The following is a 23,882-nucleotide window of genomic DNA, read 5'->3' as shown; positions in this document are numbered from 1 at the left end:
CCAAATCAAGTGATAAGTCAGAATTACTGAAATAAGCCTGGCTTATTTGGTAAACTTGTTTTATGGAACAGGCCCCTGTATGAGTTTCTTTCTTGTGTTGAACACAAAAGAAGATATTTTGAAGAATGCCGGTAATTGAATATTTTGAAGAATGCCGGTAACACTGAAGTTGATGGTCCCTATTGACTTCCATAATATTCTAAATTCTTCAGAATATCTTCTTTTGTGTTTTACTTAAGAAAGAAACGTATACGGGTTTGGAACGGCATGAGGGTGAGTAAATGATGACAACAGTTTTAAGGTGAATTATTCCTTTAAATGCTTGCGGGTGAATTCTGATTGGCTGTCAGTTACTGTGTCTCGTTTCGAAAGCTGCACCATTCAGAGGTCCCATTTGTTGACTGCATATGTCTCATTTCAGAAAGTAACCACTACATTCCAAATTAAGAAAGAAATTACAGTAATTTACGCTTCACTAGAAATAAGTCAGTTTTATAATGGTACTTTTTTTTATTATTATTTGACAACCTCGATGACATATGCATCCAACAAATGGGACCTCCAGAGGGTGCATCCAATGAAATGAGACATAAATAATGTTTATATCATTCAGTAGCTAGAAAGAATCGTTCTGAAATTGATCCCAACTGCATTGTTTCTCAGTTTTGTCTCTATTCTCATAGAATTGGAATGATACACAGACAGAAAGCCTTTCTGATTGGCTAGTTTTGTGATATCCACTCTCAATCTCTTTGACATTTGTTTTGCTAACTTTATCATTTAGTTTTTTTCAGCTGGAAACAAGAGGGTTATTTTATGTGTGATATTTAAAAAGAAAAAAGCTGCTTACAGCACTTCTATTCTATAAATATCTTCACAGTTTTGAACACCATCCAGTGACTGAATTTCTCTCTTGGTTATTGCTCCAGATGTGTCTGTGAGCCTGCTGTCCCTCTTGGTGACCACATGTGGCCTGGCGCTGTTTGCCGTCTCCCTGTTCGTGTCATGGAAGTTATTTTGGGTGCCATGGCGAGATCGCTTCTTGCCTGGCCTAAAGCACCAGCAGGGCGAGCAGCAGCCGGTCCTGACCGAGGTGGAGGGCCTGGAGCAGGAATACAGCGAAGACTTCGAGAAGGATCCCAATGCGGCGACGGTGCTCCCAGAGTCGGCCATGAAGATCAGTCACACGTCCCCGGACATCCACCTGGAGGCCCAGACTAAGGCCAAGGAGCACAACCACATCCACATAGCTCGCGTACAGCGACAAGTCACCGAACCGACCTCATCTGTCAGGTGAGTCATGTTTTCCTGACTTCATCAGGCGTAATCACTCACCCACCATTGATATTCATTTAGCAATTCCCAGCTGGCATTTGTCAGACAGTGTGGGCCTCGGTGACCTTAAGCTTTAATTAAAGATCTTCTCAGTCTCGTTATTCAGAAGATGTCCAGTATATGAAGCCAGCAAATAGCCCAACAGACGTCCGCCCCCTTTCTTCTTGTTTCAGGCACAACTCCATCCGGAGACAGATGAACGTCTCCAACCCTGATTTCAACTTGGCCCAGTTCCAGAGACAGGAGTCCATAACAGGTCCAGGTTTGGGCCGCATCAAGCCTGAGCTCTACAAACAGCGGTCAGTGGACACGGACGACGGCAGACGAGCGGACAGCTGTGGCCGCTTGCACTTCATCCTCAAATACGACTGTGACTTGGAGCAGCTCATCGTGAAAATCCACAAAGCCCAAGATCTACCTGCCAAGGACTTTACGGGAACGTCCGACCCATACGTGAAGATCTACCTGTTGCCAGAACGCAAAACCAAGCATCAAACCAAGGTGCACCGCAAGACTCTGAACCCCATCTTTGACGAGGTTTTCCTGTTTCCCGTGGCGTATGCTGAGCTTCCCACGCGCAAGCTCCATTTTAGCGTCTACGACTTTGACCGCTTCTCGCGCCATGACGTCATTGGTCAAGTGGTGGTGGACAACTTCTTGGATCTACCTGACTTTCCACAGGAAACCAAGCTCTGCAGGGATATCCTTTATGTTAGTGCGGTAAGTCTGCTCCAGTGTGTTTATACTGTATATACTGAACTTGCCTTTTCAGTGTAACATTTTGCGCTCGGTCCTCTCAAATAATGTTGACAATGGCAGGTTTGATTTAGGTGTAGGTTATATTAGCTGCTGTATGAAGTGTTGCAACACTGTGGGGGCTTCGAGTGCATGTCTCAAGATGGTTTTATCCAGGTACGGGAGGCTGCTATTGGAAATCTATGCAGGGAATTTGTACACTGATGATAGTGTCAGTTTAAATGAAAGCAAACACGAGAACTGTTTCCCTTTGATTTCAGTAATTATAATAATTTTTAGATGCCTATTTTCTGTTTGTATTTATTTGGGTTTTTTTGGAAAATGTTTATAATTAGTGAAATCTATCATTTATGGTAGATTATTTAAAGTAAATTATTTTATGAATCAAAGATATATTTTTCAATTGTTAAAAAAATTCAAATAAATGTTCTTTTGAACTTTTTCTCTTCATAGAATCCTGGAAACATGGTATCCACAAAAATATTAAGCAGCACAACAATAATTCAATAAATTAATACAGATAATAATGAGAATTTTTTTATGAGCAGAAAATTAGAATATTAAAATGATTTCCGAAGGATCATATGACACTGAAAACCATAGGAACCATCATAGGAATAAATAACATTAAAATATATTAAAATAGAAAACAGTTGTTTAAATTGTAATATTTCAAAATATTACTGTATTTATGATCAAATTTAATCCAGCCTTAGTAAGTAAAAAGTAAATGAAGCAAATCATTGAATTGACAAAAAGTGTGTTATTTCTTCTAAACGGTATATTGTCTAGTTTTAATGTAATTTTCATATTATTGATGGATACATCAGACAAAAGCTTTTGACTTGTGACAAACCTTACCATTTATTAAAGGGATAGTTCACTCTTTTAGTAGCTTCACAACATTACTGTTGAACCACTGATGTCACGTGGATTATTTTAACGATGTCTATACTACCTTTCTGGGCCTTGAACGTGTCAGTTGTGTTGCTGTCTATGGAGGTTCAGAAAGCTCTCGGATTTCATCAAAAATATTCTAATTTGTCTTCCGAAGATGAACTAAGGTCTTATGGGTTTGCAGTGACTTAAGGGCGAGTAATTAATGACAATTTTCATTTTTGGGTGAACTATCCCTTTAAGGTCTTTCATTATTTAAAGTAATTTTAAGTAATATTTAATTCACAGGTCTAATATTTTCATTACTTGTACAGTACCTATATACTTTTTCAGTGTTATTTTTCAGAGATCAGATTGAGCTTCACAAAAATGTGTTGAAATGTGTTAAGATCCCTGACCTCCATTCTAACAGATTCTCCAGTTCGAACACTACTGTGTACCTTGGCAAGATTATGGTGGTGTTAACAGTTCTTTTTAACACTATAAATGATTATTAGACCCATGTGACCACTCTGAAGTAAAAGCAGTTAATAGTCATACTGAAAGAACAAGTGAAAATATTTCAGCTCAGTTTTCTCTCTCCTCCGATCACTTTCATGCTTCAGCGGTAGCAACATAAAAATATACTTTGAGAATATTTCATAATCACATGGCCCACGTAGGGGTGACCTATATTTGAAATGGCTGAAGAGCTTGCTCTGACATGAATATACGGCGGTTTTAGGTTTATTGTTTTAAACGGGAGAGTGCAGGATAGATGTCTGATGGGGAAATTGATGTGTGGACCTGTGCCAGCTGTCTGGAGTAAATGCCCTCAACCAAGAATGAAACGCAGAGGTTTTTGTGTGCAGGCATTCTTTTCATGACATACAGTATTTAAAGAAACAGTTCATCCAAAAATTTTAAATGTAATTTGCTCAAATGTAATGATATTTTGAAAGCCATTTGACTTCTGTTTGGCTGATGACTCTCATGAAATTCACATAAAAGTTTTTGAAACCGAATCTGTAATTTTAAATTGTAAACTGATGTATATGCAGTGACCTAAATATTCTCAGCTGTTTGGGTGTAAGATGCTAAAATACATGACAAACTGCATCCTTCAATATGGCACAAATTGTATTATATGGGACGGTTGGCAATCGTACACAGTATATGAACATTATCAATGCCATAAATGTCAACAATTTTGTGTTTTTATTATTTTAATGTAGTGGTGATTTCATGTCTTTTTAACTTTAATTTTTATTTCACCTATTTTTTACGTTTCTTGGAAAAACCAGCAACCATTTCTCAAACCAGCAAGTTTCACTGGATCTAGAGGTTAGCTTGAAGTAGTAGCAAGCATCACAGGCTGTTTCAGTGCATATAAATGGGCCATACCTCGAGGGATTGCCAGCTTGGAGGAACACAATCCACACGTGCCATCCATGCATTAATCATTTTTGGAGACTTGATCGTATATCTAACATAACTAATGTGATACTATACTGTGAGACTTTACGTTTTTTGAAAATATACTCCCCCTCAGGCCATCCAAGATGTGAGTTTGTTTCTTCATCAGAACAGATTTGGAGAAATGTAGCATTACATCGCTTGCTCACCAGTGGATTCTCTACAGTAAATGGGTGCCGTCAGAATGAGAATCCAAAACATCACAATAATTCACAATACAACTCCAGTCTATTAATTAACATATTGTGAAGCGAAAAATACTCTGTGTTTGTAATAACTCCATCATTAAGACATGTTTAACTCCAAACCATTTTTACTAGCAAAAATATGCATCCTCTATCCATAATATGTGACCCTGGACTACAAAACCAGTCTTAAGTCGCTGGGGTATATTTGTAGCAATAGCCAAAAATGCATTGTATGGGTCAAAATGATTCATTTTTCTTTTATGCCAAAAATCATTAGGACATTAAGTAAAGATCATGTTCCATGAATATATTTTGTAAATTTCCTACCGTAAATATATCTCAACTTCATTTTTTATTAAGAATATGCATTGCTAAGAACTTCGTTTGGACAAATTTAAAGGCGATTTTCTCAATATTTAGATTTTTTTTTTTGCATCCTCAGATTCCAGATTTTCAAACAGTTGTATCTCGGCCAAATATTGTCCTATCCTAACAAACCATACGTCAATCGAAAGCTTATTTAATCAGCTTTCAGGTGATGCATACATTTCAGAATGACCCTTAAGACTGGTTTTGTGGTCCTGAGTCAAATATAACTTTTTCACTGGAGGAAAACGTTATTATGGACATTTTTTGGCCTGAAGCGACATTTTAAAAACAAAACGCCTCAATGATGGATTTGTTTCTTACAAACACAGCTTTTCACTTCACAAGACATTAACTGATGGACTGGAGTCTTGTGGATTATTGTGATGGTTTTTATCAGCTGTCGCATTCTGATGGCACCCATTCACTGCAGAGGATCCATTGGTGAACAAGTGATGTAATGCTAAAAAAAAGAAAAGTTTTCAGAAAATCAAGTAAATAGGGTCTATGTTTTGAATTTATGTTAACTTTAAAGTGGATTTTTGAAAATATCTGTTTCCCTGATAACGGCTGTACACAAAGCAGCACTGTGCTCACAAATACTGCTTTAAATTAAATTGACCAATCGGACCAATCACTGCAGATTAGCATCACACAAAGGAAAAATGAATCATTGAGCGAATCGTTTGGGAGTCGTTGAGCAAGTAAGGTAAATAAATGCATATTATAAGAAAATGAAAGTGTTTTTTGATCTTGCATGCATGTCAGCCTGTTATTGGGGACTCCCAAAACCAAAATATGAACCTTTCATAATAGGGGCACTTTAAAAGTGCCGAGCACTGGTTGACCTTTTTGAATAAAGCCGACGTTTGATTAATAAGTGCAAACATAACTTAATAAAAATATTTAATTTGTGCCATTTATTTGTATCTTTCTGCCATCTCAATTTGATTGTATCAGGATAATTTCTATATAATTGGCATCGATCAGGATTGAACAGGGTAGCACAGATGTCAGAGTACTCTCTGCCTTCATGCTAACTCTCTGTATTACTTCAGGGATTCTGAGTAACTTGTTAAAAATGCATGAGAGTTCCAGCAGCACAGCCATTCTTAGATTGAAATGAAATACAATCCACCATACACAATCATGACATGCGAATACAACTTTCCAAATATCACTTTTGATAAAAAAAAAGCAACCTTAGCCTTTGTGTTTTTTTGAGCACAAGTAATTTGCATTCCAATCTGAATGAATGATTATGTTTGCTCAGATCTGTTCAAGGTGTAATTTGACTCTGCCTATAAATAAAACACAAGCTAGTTAATGTACGAAAAGGCCAATCCATTCCACCCAGCTGGAGAGAGAAAGATTGAGGCATCTCTAATCCGGAAGAGTAAAAGGTCAATCAGCAGGATTTAGGGCTATTGAATCTCCTGTCAGGATTCACCTCTAACCATGAGACATTTACCTTGTATTATGACTGGAATTACACTTTTTGTAAACTTGAAACAGAGGTATGTGGGCTTTAATCCAATTATTCTTGGCTTTCACTCACTTAGGGGAGACCGGGAATGATTGTGACATTTCACATTGTGTACATGCATAGTATCACATGGTGAGGCTCTGGTGACATTGTTTTTTGCTCATCCAGGCTGCATTTATTTGATGGAAACACTATAGGAAATGGCAATATAGTGATCTATTTTAAAATGTGGTTTATTCAGAAATCATTCTAATGTACTGATTTGGTGCTCAAGAAACATTTCTTATTATCTATCAATAGCTATAGATGGTGCTATGGTGCCTTTTTAAAGGGGTAGTAAAGGGGTGTATATGACTTTCTTCTTTCAGGCTAATACAATCTGAGTTATATTAAACAAATGTCTTGGCTCTTCCAAGCTTCATAATGGCAGTGAATGTGTGTTGAGATTTTAAAGTTCAATAAAGTGTGTCTATCCATCATAAAAAGTACTCCACACTGGACTCTACACCGGATGGCTTGAGGGTGAGTAAATCATGGGGTAATTTTCATTTTTGGGTGAACTATCTCTATAGACATTTCAAAAGAACAACATTCATTTGAAATAGAATTTTTTTTTTTTTACATTATAAATATCTTTACTGTCACTTTTGATCAATTTAATGCATCCTTGCTGAATTAAAAAAAAAAAAAAAATCTTAAAAAAATACTACCAACCGCATGGAAACTTAATGAAAAAGTTGCCTTTAAAGTAAATTTAATGCAATTGTATTCATCGTAATCCCATACCACCATTCTACAGCAAACAATATAGCAATCTGACTGAGGTGAAGGGACTAATAACAAAGCAAACCTTCCATTTTCTATTTTTTTAAATACCTATGAAAGTCAGGAGTGTTTCAGCAAACATTTTGAAATAGTCTGCAGTTGAAGTCAGTAAATCCTGTTCCATTTTCAGTATCATTGTAGATAACATAAAGCTTTACAGCAGAGAAAGATGCAAGTCTGCATAGGCTGTGGTTGCACACATTTGTGTAAAATTTGGTGAAAAAGTTGCCAAATTAATGTTTTGTTCCAGTGCTATGAGTACAAGACTATCTGTGGTCTGGTCACAAAATAGAAAGTCAGTGATTAAGCAAATGCTAACCTGCCTCTTTACATTGGCCTGACTTTCATTGATGTTTTCATTATGCTCTGTCTTTCTGATGAGCCCTTCTGCCTGCTAATAGGCCCTTGGGTGGGAGGGACTGGAGATGGAGAATCACACTAGATAGACTCTTCTCCGAACCATATTCAGCCTCTTTACAACTGCGCTATAATTTCATTCACAGTGCGCAAGTGACCATAATTCTACCGCTGACATGATTTAAGTGCTTATGAGAGCAGAGGCGTCTGTTATCCTATAGTCTACAGATAGAAGGGCATAATTCAATTACTTCGCCTGAGAGGAATTGGTTTCATGAGGTCCAACCCTTAATGTCTCTCGCACACAAAAAGAGGGTGTGGTCGGTGCATTAATAGCTGTTTGGATGCTGTGATCCGCCTCTTCCCACCAAATCCCGCCCACTTCACCATGCCCTTAATAATAGAGGTCTGGGAAAGAACCCATACAACGGAGAAGTATTATTTTGCTATTTTATTGAGATATTTTTGTTTGGCTACAACAAATCAATTAATTTGAATTTCATAATATGGACTCTGCATGTAAATTAAAATGTTATTTACTCACCCTCATGGCTTTTTGTTGTTCTCTATTTCGTGCAACACAAAAAAAAAAATTTGTCTTCAAAAAAAGTTATCAATTAAAGTTAAAGTTATCAAAAAGTGAATTAATCATGGCAACATGTTTTTCATTTACTTTAACTCATTAAAATAATGTAACCAATTTCCATTTTATTTCAGTTTTATAGTGTATTGTCCATTTAAATTAACAAATCACTGAAGAACATGTTAAGGGTTGTTGTTAGAGAATATATTTCAAATTTGTTTAAAATGTATTCTTATATAATTTTAGATAGTGAATTTGAGAAGCAACATTTCATAAAATATTAAGTGCATATTCAATACAAGTATATTTTGTCTTACTGCACCAGTGGATTTTTTTCTCTTGATTTACATATAAATAAATTTTAAAAAAAAATTACTGTTGCTTAAATTACTGTTTTTTAGTAAAAATTACTAATCAAAAACTTTTTTAATTAAGTCATTTTTTGCAGCGTTTCCAAGTATTAAATCTAATTCACACAAATGCATGTTCAAACTTGGCACGTAAAAATGTCACAACAGGTTTGACATCAGTCTATAAATATGACCATATTTGTTTTGAACATAAGCACAAATTATATGTGAAATCTCAAGGTTTTTCTGTGAAGACTTCAGTCATTTTTGTCACACGAAGCTACTATAGCTTCATAATTGATCTCTTTTACAATGCTTTTTGTACTTTTTTGGACCTTACCAGCTCCATGCTCCAGTCTTATGAGGAAAAATATCAGCATAAACATTCTTTAAAATATCTTCTTTTGTGTTTCATGTCTTCAACAAAGACAGAGGTTTGGAACAACATGAGGGTGAGTAAATGATGGCTTTTAAGTGAACTAATCCTTTAAACAAAAGCCTCTAGCTTTTTATTCCTTAATTTTGTGAGCTGCTTGCTTTAAAACACAAAGCATTCGTCATTATAATGAAGCAACCAGGATTTGGCTTGATGAGAAGAATCCAATTTAGGATTTAATTTGCAACAAGAGTCAACCTCTCTTACCTCTCTGTTAATAAAGATTGTGCTTCGTATGGATGAGACACAGGCAACAAGAGGAAACATTACCTTGCTCCCTTTCCTAGATGCTAATTATTATGTGCAAAGAACAACAAACACAAACTGCCTACATTACATCAAGCCCACAGGCCATTACATTTATTGATCTTTCTGCATACTTTGATACTAGGATGCCATCCAATATGAGAAGAAATATAATTCAAATACATTTGCTAGGAAAAATCATTTTGCTATTTTTAAAAGCAGAGAAATGTTCACTTTCGTTTTTTTTTTTTAACAATATTATTTTTTTTAGTCTTGCTGAATAAAACTAAATTAAAATAGTAAAAAAAATAATAATAATAATATAATGGTTTTTTTAATTACTGACCCAAACCTTTTGAGTAGTGTATATTTCTTCTGATGCAAAATAATATATTTTCATCAATAAAAAAAAAAGAAAGTAGGATCCAAACATGCAGACCTCATTAAGTTTTAAAAATATTTTATTTTGTGTTGTACAGAAGATAGAAAGTCATACATGCACTCTTAAAAATCAAGGTTCCAAAAGGGGGTTTTCACAGCAATGCCATAGAAGAACCAGTTTTGGTTCCCCAAAGAACCTTTCAGTGAACAGTTCTTAAAATAAAAAAATTTTCTTAGTGTGAAGAACATTGGAATAATCTAAAGAACCTTTTTCCACTGTAAATAATTTTTTTTGTGGAATGAAAATTTTCCATGAATGGTAAAGGTTCTTTGTGGAACCATTGATGCCAATAAAGAACCTATGGAAAAACATGAGTAAATAATGGCACAATTTTTATTTTTAGGTAAACTGTCCCTTTAAATATGCCAATGGTATTAGGAAAGACTATGTTTGAAACTGTATTTGAACCTTTGGAAACAAAGACGTACATCTGGACTTTTTACATGATGGTAAACTGTTCAGTGTTTGAATTGGGTGTTTGAATCCTTGTTCCTGCATTGAAAAGGCAATTAAAGGTGATAGAGAACTAGTTTACGCTGGGGAAGTGGACTTGAGTTCTGTGAGGCAGGAAACACCAAGCATTTCCAGTTCATCCCTGTAGAGCATTAATGAACACTGCTCTCAGCATAGCCGTCAGGAGCGGACGCAGCGCTGCGACCTGGCCAGATAATGAGCCTATCTCCGCTGCTTGCTTCTTTGACCTTTCTGCTTCACCGTAATAGATGGAGCCTCCCACTGTGCGAGAAGCCCGAGGGCTCTGAACTGCTCAGGATGGGACTGATCTATCTTAACAGGCCCTCTGAGCTCCTCAAATACTCACAATCACAGATGATTAGATGTGTCAGGAAGCCTTAGAAGCCCAATGAGGTGTGCTGACCACTCATGCAGTTTCCTTTACAATGCCCAAAGTCACTTCGAGAAAGACAGGAAGTCCATGACTGGTATGCACACACATTATTCACTAAATCAGCCATTTTCTTGTTTTAGCATCCTTAAAACAAGTATCCAGTATTTCAAAAAGAATCCAAGATGAAGTCAAAGTTTCAAGCCTGTGAGGTAGAATCTAAGTCAGGTCTCAGGTGTTTAGGTAGAGGCCAAGTTTAGTTTTCAGCAAAATACATTTACATATTTAGGTACTTACCCTAACTTAAAATACCCTGTAATTGTATTTTAATATACTTAACTGGTGTATTTAAACTGTGTGGAAGTAGTGCTGAAGTCCAACTAAAGTATACTTTTAAAGATTCGACCGCAATTTCAAAAAGAAGTGACTATGTATGTTTTTGAAGCAATTGATAGCAAAATTTTGGAAGAAATAGTACAGCATCTTAAATCGTTAACCTGCTATCTTGACTCACTTCCCACATCTTTTTTCAAAAGTGTGCTTAACTGTTTAGAAGCTGATCTCTTAGAAGTGGTGAATGCCTCACTTCTTTCTGGGACTTTTCCAAACTCCCTTAAAGCTGCAGTTGTTAAGCCCCTTCTGAAAAAGTGCAATCTTGATAACACCATGTTGAGCAACTATAGACCAATACCAAATCTTCCTTTCATAGGTAAGATTATTGAAAAGGTAGTTTTTAATCAGCTGAACAACTACTTAAACTCAAATGGATATCTGGACAATTTTCGATCTGGTTTCGCATCACAGCACAGAGATTGCACTCATTAAGATAATAAATGATATTCACTTTAATTCTGATCCCGGCAAAATATCAGTGCTGGTACTATTAGATCTTTAGACTATTAGTACTATTAGATCTTAGTGCTGCGTTTGACACTGTCGACCATAACATACTTCTAGAGAGACTGGAAAACTGGGTCTGGGATGGCACTCAAATGGTTCAGGTCATACTTAGAAGGGAGAGGTTATTATGTGAGTATAGGAGAGCATAAGTCTAAGTGGACGGCCATGACATGCGGAGTCCCACAAGGCTCAATTCTTGCACCACTCTTGTTTAGCATGTATATGCTCCAACTAAGTCAGATAATGAGGAAGAACCAAATTCAAACCACAGCTATGCTGATGATAGCCAGATTTACCTAGCCTTATCTCCAAATGACTACAGTCCCATTGACTTCCTCTGCCAATGCATTGATGAAATTAACAGTTGGATGTGCCAAAACTTTCTTCAGTTAAACAAGGAGAAAACTGAAGTCATTGCATTTGGAAACAAAGATGAAGTTCTCAAGGTGAATGCATACCTTGACTCTAGGGGTCAAACAACTAAAAATCAAGTCAAAAATCTTGGGGGGATTCTGGGGACAGACCTTAGTTTCAGTAGTCATGTCAAAGTAGTAACTAAATCAGCATACTATCATCTCAAAAACATTGCAAGAATTAGATGTTTTGTTTCCAGTCAAGATTGGAGAAACTTTTTCATGCCTTTATCACCAGCAGGGTGGATTATTGTAATGGTCTCCTCACCGGCCTTCCAAAGAAGACCATTAGACAGCTGCAGCTCATCCAGAACGCTGCTGCAAGGATTCTTGTTCACACAAAACAAGGGGAGTCCGCTTTTAGCTATTATGCCGCCCACAGTTGGAACCAGCTTCCAGAAGAGATCAGATGTGCTAAAACATTACCCACATTTAAATCCAGACTCAAAACTCATCTGTTTAGCTGTGCATTTGTTGAATGAGCACTGTGCTATGTCCGAACTGACTGCACTGTATTTTCATTTTCTATTCTAAACTGTTTTAAATTCATTTTAAATCAATTTCTATATCATTTTAAAATAATAATAAAAAAAAAACAATTAAATCCTTATTTTTATTATTATTTTTAATTCCTTGTTTTTACTGCTGTGATTATTATTTTTAATGATTATTTCATTTTCTTATGTAAAGCACTTTGAATTACCACTGTGTATGAAATGTGCTATAAATAAACTTGCCTTGCCTATACTAAAGTATATTGGTAACCCTTTAAAATAAGGTTCATTAGTTAACAACATTAGTAAACATGAACTAAGAATGAACAATACTTCTACAGCATTTATTAATCTTAATGTTAATTTCAGCATTTACTAATGCATTATTAAAATCACGAGTTGTGTTTGTTAACATTAGTTAATGCACTGTGAACTAACATGAATAAACAATGAACGACTGTATTTTTAGTAACTAACAAAGATTAATATATAGTGAAATAAATGCATTGTTCATTGTTTGTTCATGTTAGTTAATACATTAACTAATGTTAACAAATGACACCTTATTGTAAAGCGTTACCAGTATATTTGATTGTGCTAAAGTGGAACTATTGCAAGTATACTTCAGGTACACTTTAAATATCTTGATATTATACAGAGATCAATCCTCATCAATAGTGACATTAAAACACATTTTAGGCATAATATTACGAAATGTGCATTGTGCAATAAAGAATACTCTAAAGTTTCATTGTAATATATCAGTAAGTCTGAAGGGATATGTCAGTAAATATGTTAATAGACCTAAGGGGTGTAATTAAGGAAGTATACTTAGTATGGAATAAATGTATTTTAAAAAAAAATTTGTTGTTTTTTGTTTTTTTTTGAGTTTTCATCTGTGATAACACTTGTTTTCAGATATTTTTTCTTGAATTAATTAGTTTTATTTTTCTTACCCCACTGGCACATTGACTTTTGTTTTTATTTTATATTTAAATACTACAGAACTAGTTTGTTTTATATATATATATATATATATATATATATATATATATATTATTTTATTTTTCTATTTTTAATTACTTTGACACGGGCACATTTATTTCCTTATTTTCTAAGATATATTCTCTGAACACAGTTCTTAAAATCTTAAAATGTTTGTTTACATTTATAAACTACCTTTCAAAAGTTTGGGGTTGCTAAGATTTTTAATGTTTTTGAAAAAAATAATTTTCAAAAAAAAGAAACATTTTGAAAAAGTTATACTCACCAAGGCTGCATTTATATGATACAGTAATAACAGTAATGGGAAATATTGAAAATATTTTAAAATGTAATTTATTACTGTGATGCAAAGCTGAGTTTTCAGTCTTCAGTCTCAGATAATTTTTTCAGGGATAATTTTAATATTAAATAAACATTTCTAATTGTAATGAGTGTTGAAAACAGTTCTGTTTAATTTGTGGAAAAGTGATACATTCTTCCAGGATTCTTTGATAAATAGAAAGTTTTGATCAATTTAATGCATCCTTGCCTATAATAAAAGTATATAGAAAACCTACTCGCCCCAAACTTTAGAACGGTAATGTGTGTAATACTTTGCAGTTCAAGACACAGTTTTTACTGTAATGCCAACTGATGGGCCTCATGCAACTTCGAGATCTTATATCCGTGGAGGAAGAAAGATATGGGAGGATAAGTAATTATAAATGTTGTAACATGCTCTCGGCAACACTACACACCCCTCTGATCCCAGTGCAGAGCGTGTCCATTAACATAGATCAGTTAATAATTGACAGCATGTGAAAGTTCTGGCAGCTGTGGGATTGGCCAGTGCTTGGCTGCCATGCATTAAAGCCCCATTTGGGTTCAGCACACACTTTGATTCATTACTACTGTATGGCCGTCGTCTTCCCTTCCATTCTGTTGTGTCATTGCATTAACGTGCTGAGATGAACCACAGAGCTGCATGTATGCATAACAGCTGACCGCTGGTGACCCATGAACTACGTAGTTACCTAGATCCCATCAGTTATATCACGATTGTCCTCTGGGGTGATGCATTTATCTCTGGTTTGCTCCAGAGGGATTGTCCAAGCAGTTAGTTAAGCTGGTTAGCATAGTCTGTTAGTCTAGTCCAGTGCTTCTCAAAGTCCGGACTCCGGTCCGGATCCGGACCCGGAGGGAATTCAATCCGGACCCGCTTCTATTTCATATTTCAAGAACACTAATTATATTTCCTACTTTGATAAACGCACGTTAAACTTGTAAATCATTTGTTTATTTATTCTTATTTTTTTATGTCTTTTTGGAGAAGGTCCGAAATTGCAGGCGAGATATTGAAACTTTTCCTTCATGACATATGTTGTCATCATGACATCCAGTGAGCGTATGACGTTTGACGTAATCGGGCGACATTTCACCGTTAATATTTTTATTTTTTTGTTTTGTTTTGCTATCACTTATATTATGGCAATTTGTCTTATAGCAGTGCCCAGTGTATACATTTATCTGTGGCGGCTTGTCACAATATCAAAACTGACCGCTACAAATAGATTTTCCAAAAGGCTTATACTTCGTTGAATAAACTGCGCGTTTCAAAAATAAAATGCTGCGCGGGTGTTTTTATATGAATGAATCTTTTAAAAGAACCGTCCGTTTTCTTCAGAAAAGCTTTGATGTCAATTTTCATTTGGTCTTTCCTGTAATGGCTGATAAAGTAGCGCTTATTTGATTACAGTCGTTACCGGGGAAACAGCTATATATCACGCTCCAACAGCGCCTCCTGCTGGCAGAGAATCAACTTGCATTTGCTAGTCTGCGGGAAACACTGGTGTCTGTCAGCAAACATAAACAAAAAAGCATGCTTCAGAACTGTTTTGAGAAGGTGCTTAAGTTTTGAGCCATGTATTATTACTATGAATTAGGCTACTACTACTACTATTACTATCTTGTGCCCTGCAATAACCATTTACGCAAACTCTCTTTTGATATAAAGGGAAAAAAAGAGAAAATCGGCCCAAAAAAAATCAGCATCATATATCGGCCATAGGCTGCCCTGATTTCTAAATATCGGCATTGGCCAGAGAAAAAACATTATAGGTCGACTTCTACTGCTGACACTTAAATTAATTGTTTTGCCACTTTTGCACTTGTTATTAAAGTATTTTGAATGCAAAGGGAACCTTTTTTTTTTTTTTAATGAGTGTTTATTTGTTATATGTTATGTATGTTTATTAAAAACACGTTTTGTAATAACCAATTGTTCCGGACCTTTGACACTGATGAAAATTCAGATTTGGACCTTTGAATGTAGACTTTGAGAACCCCTGGTCTAGTCCATCTTTTTCCATTGACCGCTCAAAATGTATAATATATTTAAAAATACACACATATATACATACTGCTGGACAAAAGTTCGGATTTTTTTTCATTTTATTTTTTTATAAATTATATTATGAAGTTTATTAAAATAGAAAACTGTTATTTTAGATGATAATAATATTTCAGAAAATTACTGTATTTTTTTATCAAATAAATGCAGCCTTGGTAAGCATAAGAGACTTCTTTCAGCAGCATTAAAAAAATCACAATCATATACAGCAGTACATCAGCTTGTGAAAGACTTGGAATGTGTGCGTTCTTCTGGTGCCATCAGCTAGTTAGTGCTGTTATACTTCTGTCGTATTCAAATAAACAGTCATTATCATAAATTTGAGTGGGGTGTGTGTGTGACAAGATCACCATTAAAGCGATAGTTTATGCTTTGTTGGCTCCCAATACACTGAGGCTCATTATAATGAGATGTTAATTATGGATTGCATTTTTAGTTTGTTATACGAACGTCTCTAATTTAAAAAAAAAAGTGCAAATTGCGTCTATTTTCAGAAGTGTTATTTAGACAGCAGGTTTCTGCTTGCTGTTAGGAGTGGATAGCAAAGTGCAAAAACAGGATTCCCTTGAGGTGAAACACTTCTCTGTTCCCATTAATCTGTATTGAGTACTTACGATACGTCAGACAACCATAATAATGTGTTTTATTTCTGAAACGGGCTGTATTGTATGCCGTTTTCCCTTTGATATCAGTTTATGATATTTCTTGCACCAAAAACAGGCGTAATTTAACTGTACATGACGGTTTTCTACCCTCTTTCTGACCTTTAAATATGAACAGGCTGTCGTTGCATGTGTAATGAGTTGCAGTGTTTGCTGTGGGGTCAAATATGATGGGCACTGCACTATTCTTCAATAGCAGCGTATTTGCCAAACTTGAATTACAGTGTGACACATTCATAAAACAATATGTGCCTTTCAGTTTTCTGTATGAAGAAACTCCTAAATATAAATATAAAATTTTGGGGTTTAACACTTTAAATGAATATTTTGAGCAACCGCCAACAACAATTAAGCATTATGGCAATGAGTTTTGCACTTAAAACATCAAGTAAATAAACAGTTGTATGATTTTGACTATTTAAAAGTGTTTAAAAAGCAATTTCTTTACAAGTTGCATCCAGGAAAGTGTTTGTTTATATGATACTGCATACTGCTATGGATTGAAGGAATAAATAGACCGTTATAATGAGTAGAAGCTCAGGGAAGGCTTGGTAAATGTTATTTAATTTGCACTAAATCAACTTTTATGATATGATTCTTTAAGTTAATGTATCCTCTTTCTGTTTCCGTCTCTTTTAGGACAATGTGGATCTGGGAGATCTGATGTTTTCTCTTTGTTACTTGCCAACTGCCGGCCGACTGACAATAACGATAATTAAAGCCAGAAATCTTAAAGCCATGGACATCACAGGAGCGTCTGGTAGGTTCCCCATCCTCCTCACCTCTAAATGACTTATTGTCTCAGCGGTAATGATTTTTTGGTGTCATCATGACATGTTAAAACATAGGGCGCCCTGGGCTCTCTAAAAGACCATTGATTTAATCGACCAAACACTTGAGAATGTGGCAGGAGATTTTACATACACAAGTGGTTGCTATGTGGGGTTGGGCAAAACCCAGAATTTCTTTTGTAGTTCATCTAACCACAAGTAACACACAGGATGTTGCACTGGAGTACAGTCAGAGCAGGTTGAAAAGAAGAGCAATTAAGAACATTTACAGAAGTGATTTTCCACCTTGGAAATAAATATTTAAATAATAAATAAAATAACATAAAGGTAAATATTTTGTAATATTATTTATATATATATATATATATATATATATATATATATATATATATATATATATATATATATATATATATATATATATATACAGTGCCCTCCATAAGTATTGGAACGGTAAAGATAAAATTGCTCTGTTGGCTGTGAAGTCAAGACATTTACAAATATGATTAAAAGATGAATATGAGACAAAACTACAGAATGTCACATTTTATTATTGGGTGATTCAACACACACATGTTTTACCAGCTAAGAAGTTCAGCACTTTTAGAGTTTCATCCCTCTATCTGATGGGAGCATAAGTATTGGAACAGATGTCTCACAGATCTTTCTAAGTGATCAGATGTGTCCTGTTGCATTAATTCTTCAGATATTAAAAGCAGGGAATGTGTCGTATCAGTTATATCCATTACTTCTGTGTTCTGAATCTTGCATTCGATGATGACACACACAAACCAGGATGAAGACGAGGGAGCTGACTTTGAGAGAAAAGCAAGCAATTTGGATGCTAAAAGAAAAGAGGAAGTCAATTAGAGCTCTAGCAAAAACAAAGGGCATGGAGAAATCAAGAGTTTGGAAACCACCAGCAACCAACAACAACCTGATCGGCTGAGAAAACAACAGTAGTTGATGACAGACAAATCATAAAAGCTGTGAAAATGAACCCTAAAACACGTGTCTGTAAAATCACCAAAAACTTATCCAAATGTACAGCTATCAGCGTGGAGGGAGATAGTGAGCGTTCACTGTCAAATCTGAACTGAAAAAGAGTTCACCTTTGTGCTTTTTTTGCAAACTCTAATCTTGCCTTTCTATTTTTGGTGCTGGTCAGAGGTTTGCATCTTGCTGTGCAGCATCTGTAATTCTGTGTCAAAGTCTCCTGAGGACAGTAGATTGTCAGAGCATCACCCCAGCTTTCTGGAAGTTGTTGTTAATTTTACAGACAAGTGTTTTAGGATTAATTTTCACAGCTTTTATGATTTGTCTGTCATCAACTACTGTTGTTTTCTCAGCCGATCAGGTCATTGTTGGTTGCTGGTGTCACTGGTGGTTTCCAAACTCTTGATTTCTCCATGCCCTTTATTTTTGCTAGAGCTCTAATTGACTTCGTCTTTTCTTTTAGCATCCAAATCACTTGCTTTTCTCTCAAAGTCAGCTCCCTCATCTTCATCCTGGTTTGTGTGTGTCATCATCGAATGCAAGATTCAGAACACAGAAGTAATGGATATAACTGATACGACACATTCCCTGCTTTTAATATCTGAAGAATTAATGCAACAGGACACAGCTGATCACTTAGAAAGACCTGTGAGGCAACTGTTCCAATACTTATGCTCACATCAGATAGAGGGATTAAACTCTAAAAGTGCTGAACGTCTTAGCTGGTAAAACATCTGTGTGTTGAGTCACCCAATAATAAAATGTGACATGTCCATTTTTATTCACTTTTCTAAATTCAAATTCTAGATAGATTTTTCTGCATCCTGTTTGAACCCCATTTCATGTGGAGGACCAAATTACTCAAAAATAAATGTTGAAATTTATAAATAAATCCTTAAATACATAATTAAATAAATCAATACATACATAAATGCATAAATTCATTTATTCATGTATTCATTAATTTATTTGTTTATTTATTCGTTTGTTTATTCATTTATTCATTCACACTCATGCACAACAATGGAATCCATACTTGTGATTTATTTATTTATTTACATGCTGACAACCTTACCCCTGAAAATGAAATGTGGAGGAAATAAATAATGAAATAACGAACAAACAAACAAACATTTATGTGTTTAATTATTTAAGTATGAATTAAACAATTTATTTATATATTTTAACATTTAATTATTTAATGTTTAGTAATATGGCCCTCCATAACTTCATATTCAGCTGAAAAAAATGTAAAAGCCATTTTTAATTCAGTTAAATGGCTATTTATGTGCTTTTTCTGTTTTTAAGATCCTTATGTAAAGGTTTCTATAATGTGTGACGGCCGGAGACTGAAGAAAAGGAAAACATCAACGAAAAGGAACACTCTCAATCCTGTCTACAATGAAGCCATTGTTTTTGATGTTCCACCTGAGAACATCGACCAAATAAGTCTTTTAATAGCAGTAATGGACTATGACCGGTAAGAAACTAATGTGTCTTAGTAGCTTTTAACTTAAAACTAGCGACATTACTCACATCATAGTATTATGAAGAAATGATCAAACACATTTGAATATGTCGCAAACTGATTTGTTCAAATGATTCATTTACATGAAGAGATTCGGAAAATGACTGATTCATTGTTCATGCACAGATTTAAAAAAACGCCTTGAATTGAGCTTTAATATAGCTAGCTGCCTTTTATTAGTAGACTTGTTGAAGCTTGTGCTAGCTTGTTGAAAAGACCAACATATGCAAGCAGCAAGCATCCAAACCAGCATAAACCAGCTTGGTCTTGTTAGGGAAGCCTGTATTTTCAAAGTCTCTACACTGTTGTTAGCCCTTCAGTTTTAGCAGAGCTAATCCAAATGTACAGCTATCAGCGTGGAGGGAGCTAGTGAGCGTTCACTGTCAAATCTGAACTGAAAAAGAGTCTCATTTAAATTAAATACGCTTTTAATTTTTGCCAAGCACAGCGCTCAGAGACTATAGAAGTTTATTCTTAGTGCTGGTGGGTGATCTGCGGAACAGCCTGAGCTGTATATTCCCAATGCAGCCAGAGATTCATATCAGATTTAGATCACTGTCCTGTTTGAGAAGTACGAACCGCAGCATTTCGGTGTCTCATCGCTGCTGCACAAACAAATGAATAGAGAACGGATGGAGACAGAGAGACCTAGTGTCCTTGTGATGCATATAATATAAAAGCTATATAAAAATATCTTGCAAAAATCATCATATTTTTCACTTTAGAGTTGGAAAAGAGGCATTGTTTGTGGGGTGTCATGGCTCAGCTGTCACATTTTAAGCTTGGATATGCTCTTCTCATTCACAGCGTAGGTCATAATGAGGTTATTGGCGTGTGTCATGTGGGAAACCGAGCTCAGAGTTTGGGACGCGATCACTGGAATGAGATGCTCACGTACCCACGCAAGCCCATCGCCCGCTGGCATCCGCTTGTAGAGGTAATTTTGAGCTTACCATTAGTGCTTTATTTCAATTTCAACAGAATGATTTGTTTTCTGAGAAGTGTTTGGAGACCTAGATTCACTAACAGCCTCTTAATTACATTTGCTGATGTTTTGAGGTCTTCTGAATCAATCTTTAAATTTACTCTTGGATCCAGGGCTGTTTGTTCTGAGTATTCTTCCAGATAATATAAATAATAAAAGGCATATTCAAATGTTAATAGACATATCCATTTTGCAAGCTAAAAGGCACAATGCCATCTTTTGTGAAAAAAGCTGAAGAACCCCACAATATGATGAAATGTCCTCATGCATAGCAATGGGAAAGATGATATAGTTGGAATGACATTTCAATCCCTTCAATGCTGTAAATACCTGTTGGGGCTATTACAGCTGCTTTACTGCCCATTATATTTTATTTAATTAATTTGATTATATTTTTATTTACTCTTATTTATTACCAACTTATTTATATATTTCATTTTTATGTTAATAATAATATTTTTATGTATTAATTATTTTGTATATTTTATTATATTTTTATTTATTATTCTATTATTAATATTTGTATTCATTTGTATTTGTATTATTATGTGTATAATATAACGTTTGTTACTTATTTGTATTCTACACTATTTTCAATGTACATTCTTTTCAAACTTGTTGAAAATACAGACTTGAAATACTTTGATATTGCTTTAACTCCCATTTTATTTATTTGCTACAATTAATTTTTTTTTATTTGTTTATATTATTTTTATTTGCTTTTATTTATTTATTATTATCAATTTTATACATTTGCATTTATTTTTAATAATAATATTTTATGCATGTATTATTTTGTATATTTTATTATTTTTGTGTTTTTTTTATTATTTAGTTAATTACTTATTTGTATTATTACTTATTTGTATTAGTATTGTTTTCAAAGTTGTGAAACATACACACAGACGTGACATACTTTCCCATTTAATTTTTTATTTTGTTTTGATATTAATAATTTTTCATAAAAATGTTTATCATTTTATTTATTTAGATTTTTTTTTCTTTACTTTTATGTATTTATTAGTTTTTATATAATTTTTGTCTTTTATTATTTACTTTATTGCTTGTTTGTATCATACACTATTTTTAATGTACATTCTTTTTATAGTTCTCATAAAATACACACACTTTACCACATTTTAGTCTTCTTTATATTCTCATTTATATATATTTAGTCTTATTTTAGTCTTATGATGTTTAGGAACAATATTTCCTCCTCATTGTCTCACTGTGACTCTCTTGGTGTGGCAAGTGTCTAACAGCAAATATGAGTTGTTGAAATGTATTCATATGTTAATTTTTACATTTACGTTTACAGTTCTGCACTATAATAACGCTGTGCTCCACTGCATTTGGCTTCCTGATATCAGAGATGTTTGAATAAGTCATTTTGCAGCTTAAGTTCAGATGTTTTTGTTTTATTTTTAGGATTGGGAAGAAAGTGTTTAGTTCTGAAAGTTTCAGTATGTTTACATAAGATTCGATTTCTCATCATATGCTGCCTTTATTACATCATGCAAAACAACACCGCAGAAGTTATTGGAGTCAACCAAACCTATGAAAGTTTGCTGAGGAAACAAAGCATAAAAGCTAGTGAAGTTATTTCAGGTGATAAGATTTTGTCAGAAAAGTCCAGTGTAATGGCTTGTTTATGTTTACCTCCAATCCCTTTGAGGAATCCCATAAAGTCTCTTTTAGGTTAACACTCATTTTCATCATCTTTCCATTTTTTAAAAAGCTTTTCACACATTACTGCTCTTAAATCTTGTCTGCAAATCTTTGACCGCTCAGGAGCACAGACTACACATCTTCAATAATTCACAATCCCTGTCCTCCTCAACCATGTTATGCTCCCAGAGCCGCCATAACATAAAAAAAAACGGGAAGCCAAAACCTCTATAGCCTCGGCACAACTCGCGTTAAACAAATACAAAAATTGCATCTCAGAAGACGGAGGTCAGCATTACGTCAAGCAAATTGAAGACATTTTAGGGAAATCTGAGGACGATGAGAGGGTTGCATGAAGATTTCAGGTGATTTTTGCAGCCGTGGCACAGCCGCAGTTGATTCGAAGGCAAAAACGAGCCATTGGGCGCTAAGAGGACCATTGTGACAGTACACTCATAATGACATTGCAGCACTTGGGCCCTTCAGTGTCACAGAATTCAATTTAGTTTCCTCCCATGATGTGTATTACGTGTGCGCTTTAAATATGATTTTCAGCATCTGATCTGATTTGAGTTCTCCTCAGCTAAACCTGATTTTTCTCTCTGGTAGTGGGTTGGTCCGAGCACGGCCGGTGGGAGCCACGGCTCCTGTAATTCCCTGAGGACACCTCCTTCCCCGTAATGGATGCCGTCAAATTTCAGCCATGGAGACACCCGGCATGGTCCAATTCACAACTTTAATGAAAAGGAAGGCGCGAGAGAGAGAAAAATATCTTGGTTCTGTTAAAGGTCACATTAAATGTGTGCACACACTCAATGCAGTAAACACCCAGGACTCTTTAGCCGTAAGGTTTCCTGGATAGAAGAGTGTCAGGTCCACTGCATGTGAAATGACCGTGTGTGAGCAGTGTTTGGTTATCAAATGAGCTTTGAACATTGTTCTGCTTTTGTTGACAACTTTAGTTGAGAGGTAAGTATTTTTGACATTGTCATGTTTTATGTATCTGTATAACACATTGTAATACACTAATATTGTTTGAAGTGTAGTGCATGGGGTCTATTTTGTGGTATTTTAATGTAAAGTCTTACTGTATAAAAAATATATAAGAAATGCATAAGTCTCGAGTCATGATTTATGCCAAAACTAAATACTGGAAAGAAACAGAAACTTTTAAAAATAATAATAATAATGTTTATCATTCCAAGAAGTTTAAGATAAGGATTTATAATGTTGTGTAAGAAAGTCTCTTATGCACATCAAGGCTGCATTTATTTGATCAAAAATACAGAAAAACAGTAATATTGGAATATATTTTTACAATTAAAATTAACTTTTAATTTTTAATGTATTTTAAGAAGTACTGTATTCCTGTGATGATAGGGGTGGGCAGACACGATAGACCGATTTTGTTAACCGATTAATGAGATTTTGGACTATCGTTTCTATTTGCGGTTACACACTTACGTGACAGCTCTTAAAGTGACA

At 34.9% G+C, this 23,882-nt stretch overlaps 1 protein-coding gene across 1 annotated transcript in view; it reads left to right on the top strand.

Moving 5' to 3' along the window:
- The window catches only part of LOC306868242 (synaptotagmin-9-like), a 29,586-nt gene extending 6,096 nt beyond the window's left edge, over positions 1-23,490 (top strand). The window contains exons 2-7 of the mRNA XM_079414330.1: positions 930-1,293; positions 1,509-2,055; positions 17,069-17,189; positions 19,525-19,696; positions 20,552-20,681; positions 23,007-23,490. Coding sequence (XP_079270456.1) covers positions 930-1,293; positions 1,509-2,055; positions 17,069-17,189; positions 19,525-19,696; positions 20,552-20,681; positions 23,007-23,078 — 1,406 coding nt within the window. The 3' untranslated portion in view covers positions 23,079-23,490. The remainder of the gene's footprint in view (positions 1-929; positions 1,294-1,508; positions 2,056-17,068; positions 17,190-19,524; positions 19,697-20,551; positions 20,682-23,006) is intronic.
- Positions 23,491-23,882: the final 392 nt, after the last annotated feature.

The sequence above is a fragment of the Barbus barbus genome (genome assembly GCF_936440315.1).
Source record: "Barbus barbus genome assembly, chromosome: 50".
Classification (NCBI taxonomy): domain Eukaryota; kingdom Metazoa; phylum Chordata; class Actinopteri; order Cypriniformes; family Cyprinidae; genus Barbus; species Barbus barbus.
The sequence above is the reverse complement of the archived record's forward strand: the minus strand, read 5'-3'. Positions and strand labels throughout refer to the sequence as shown.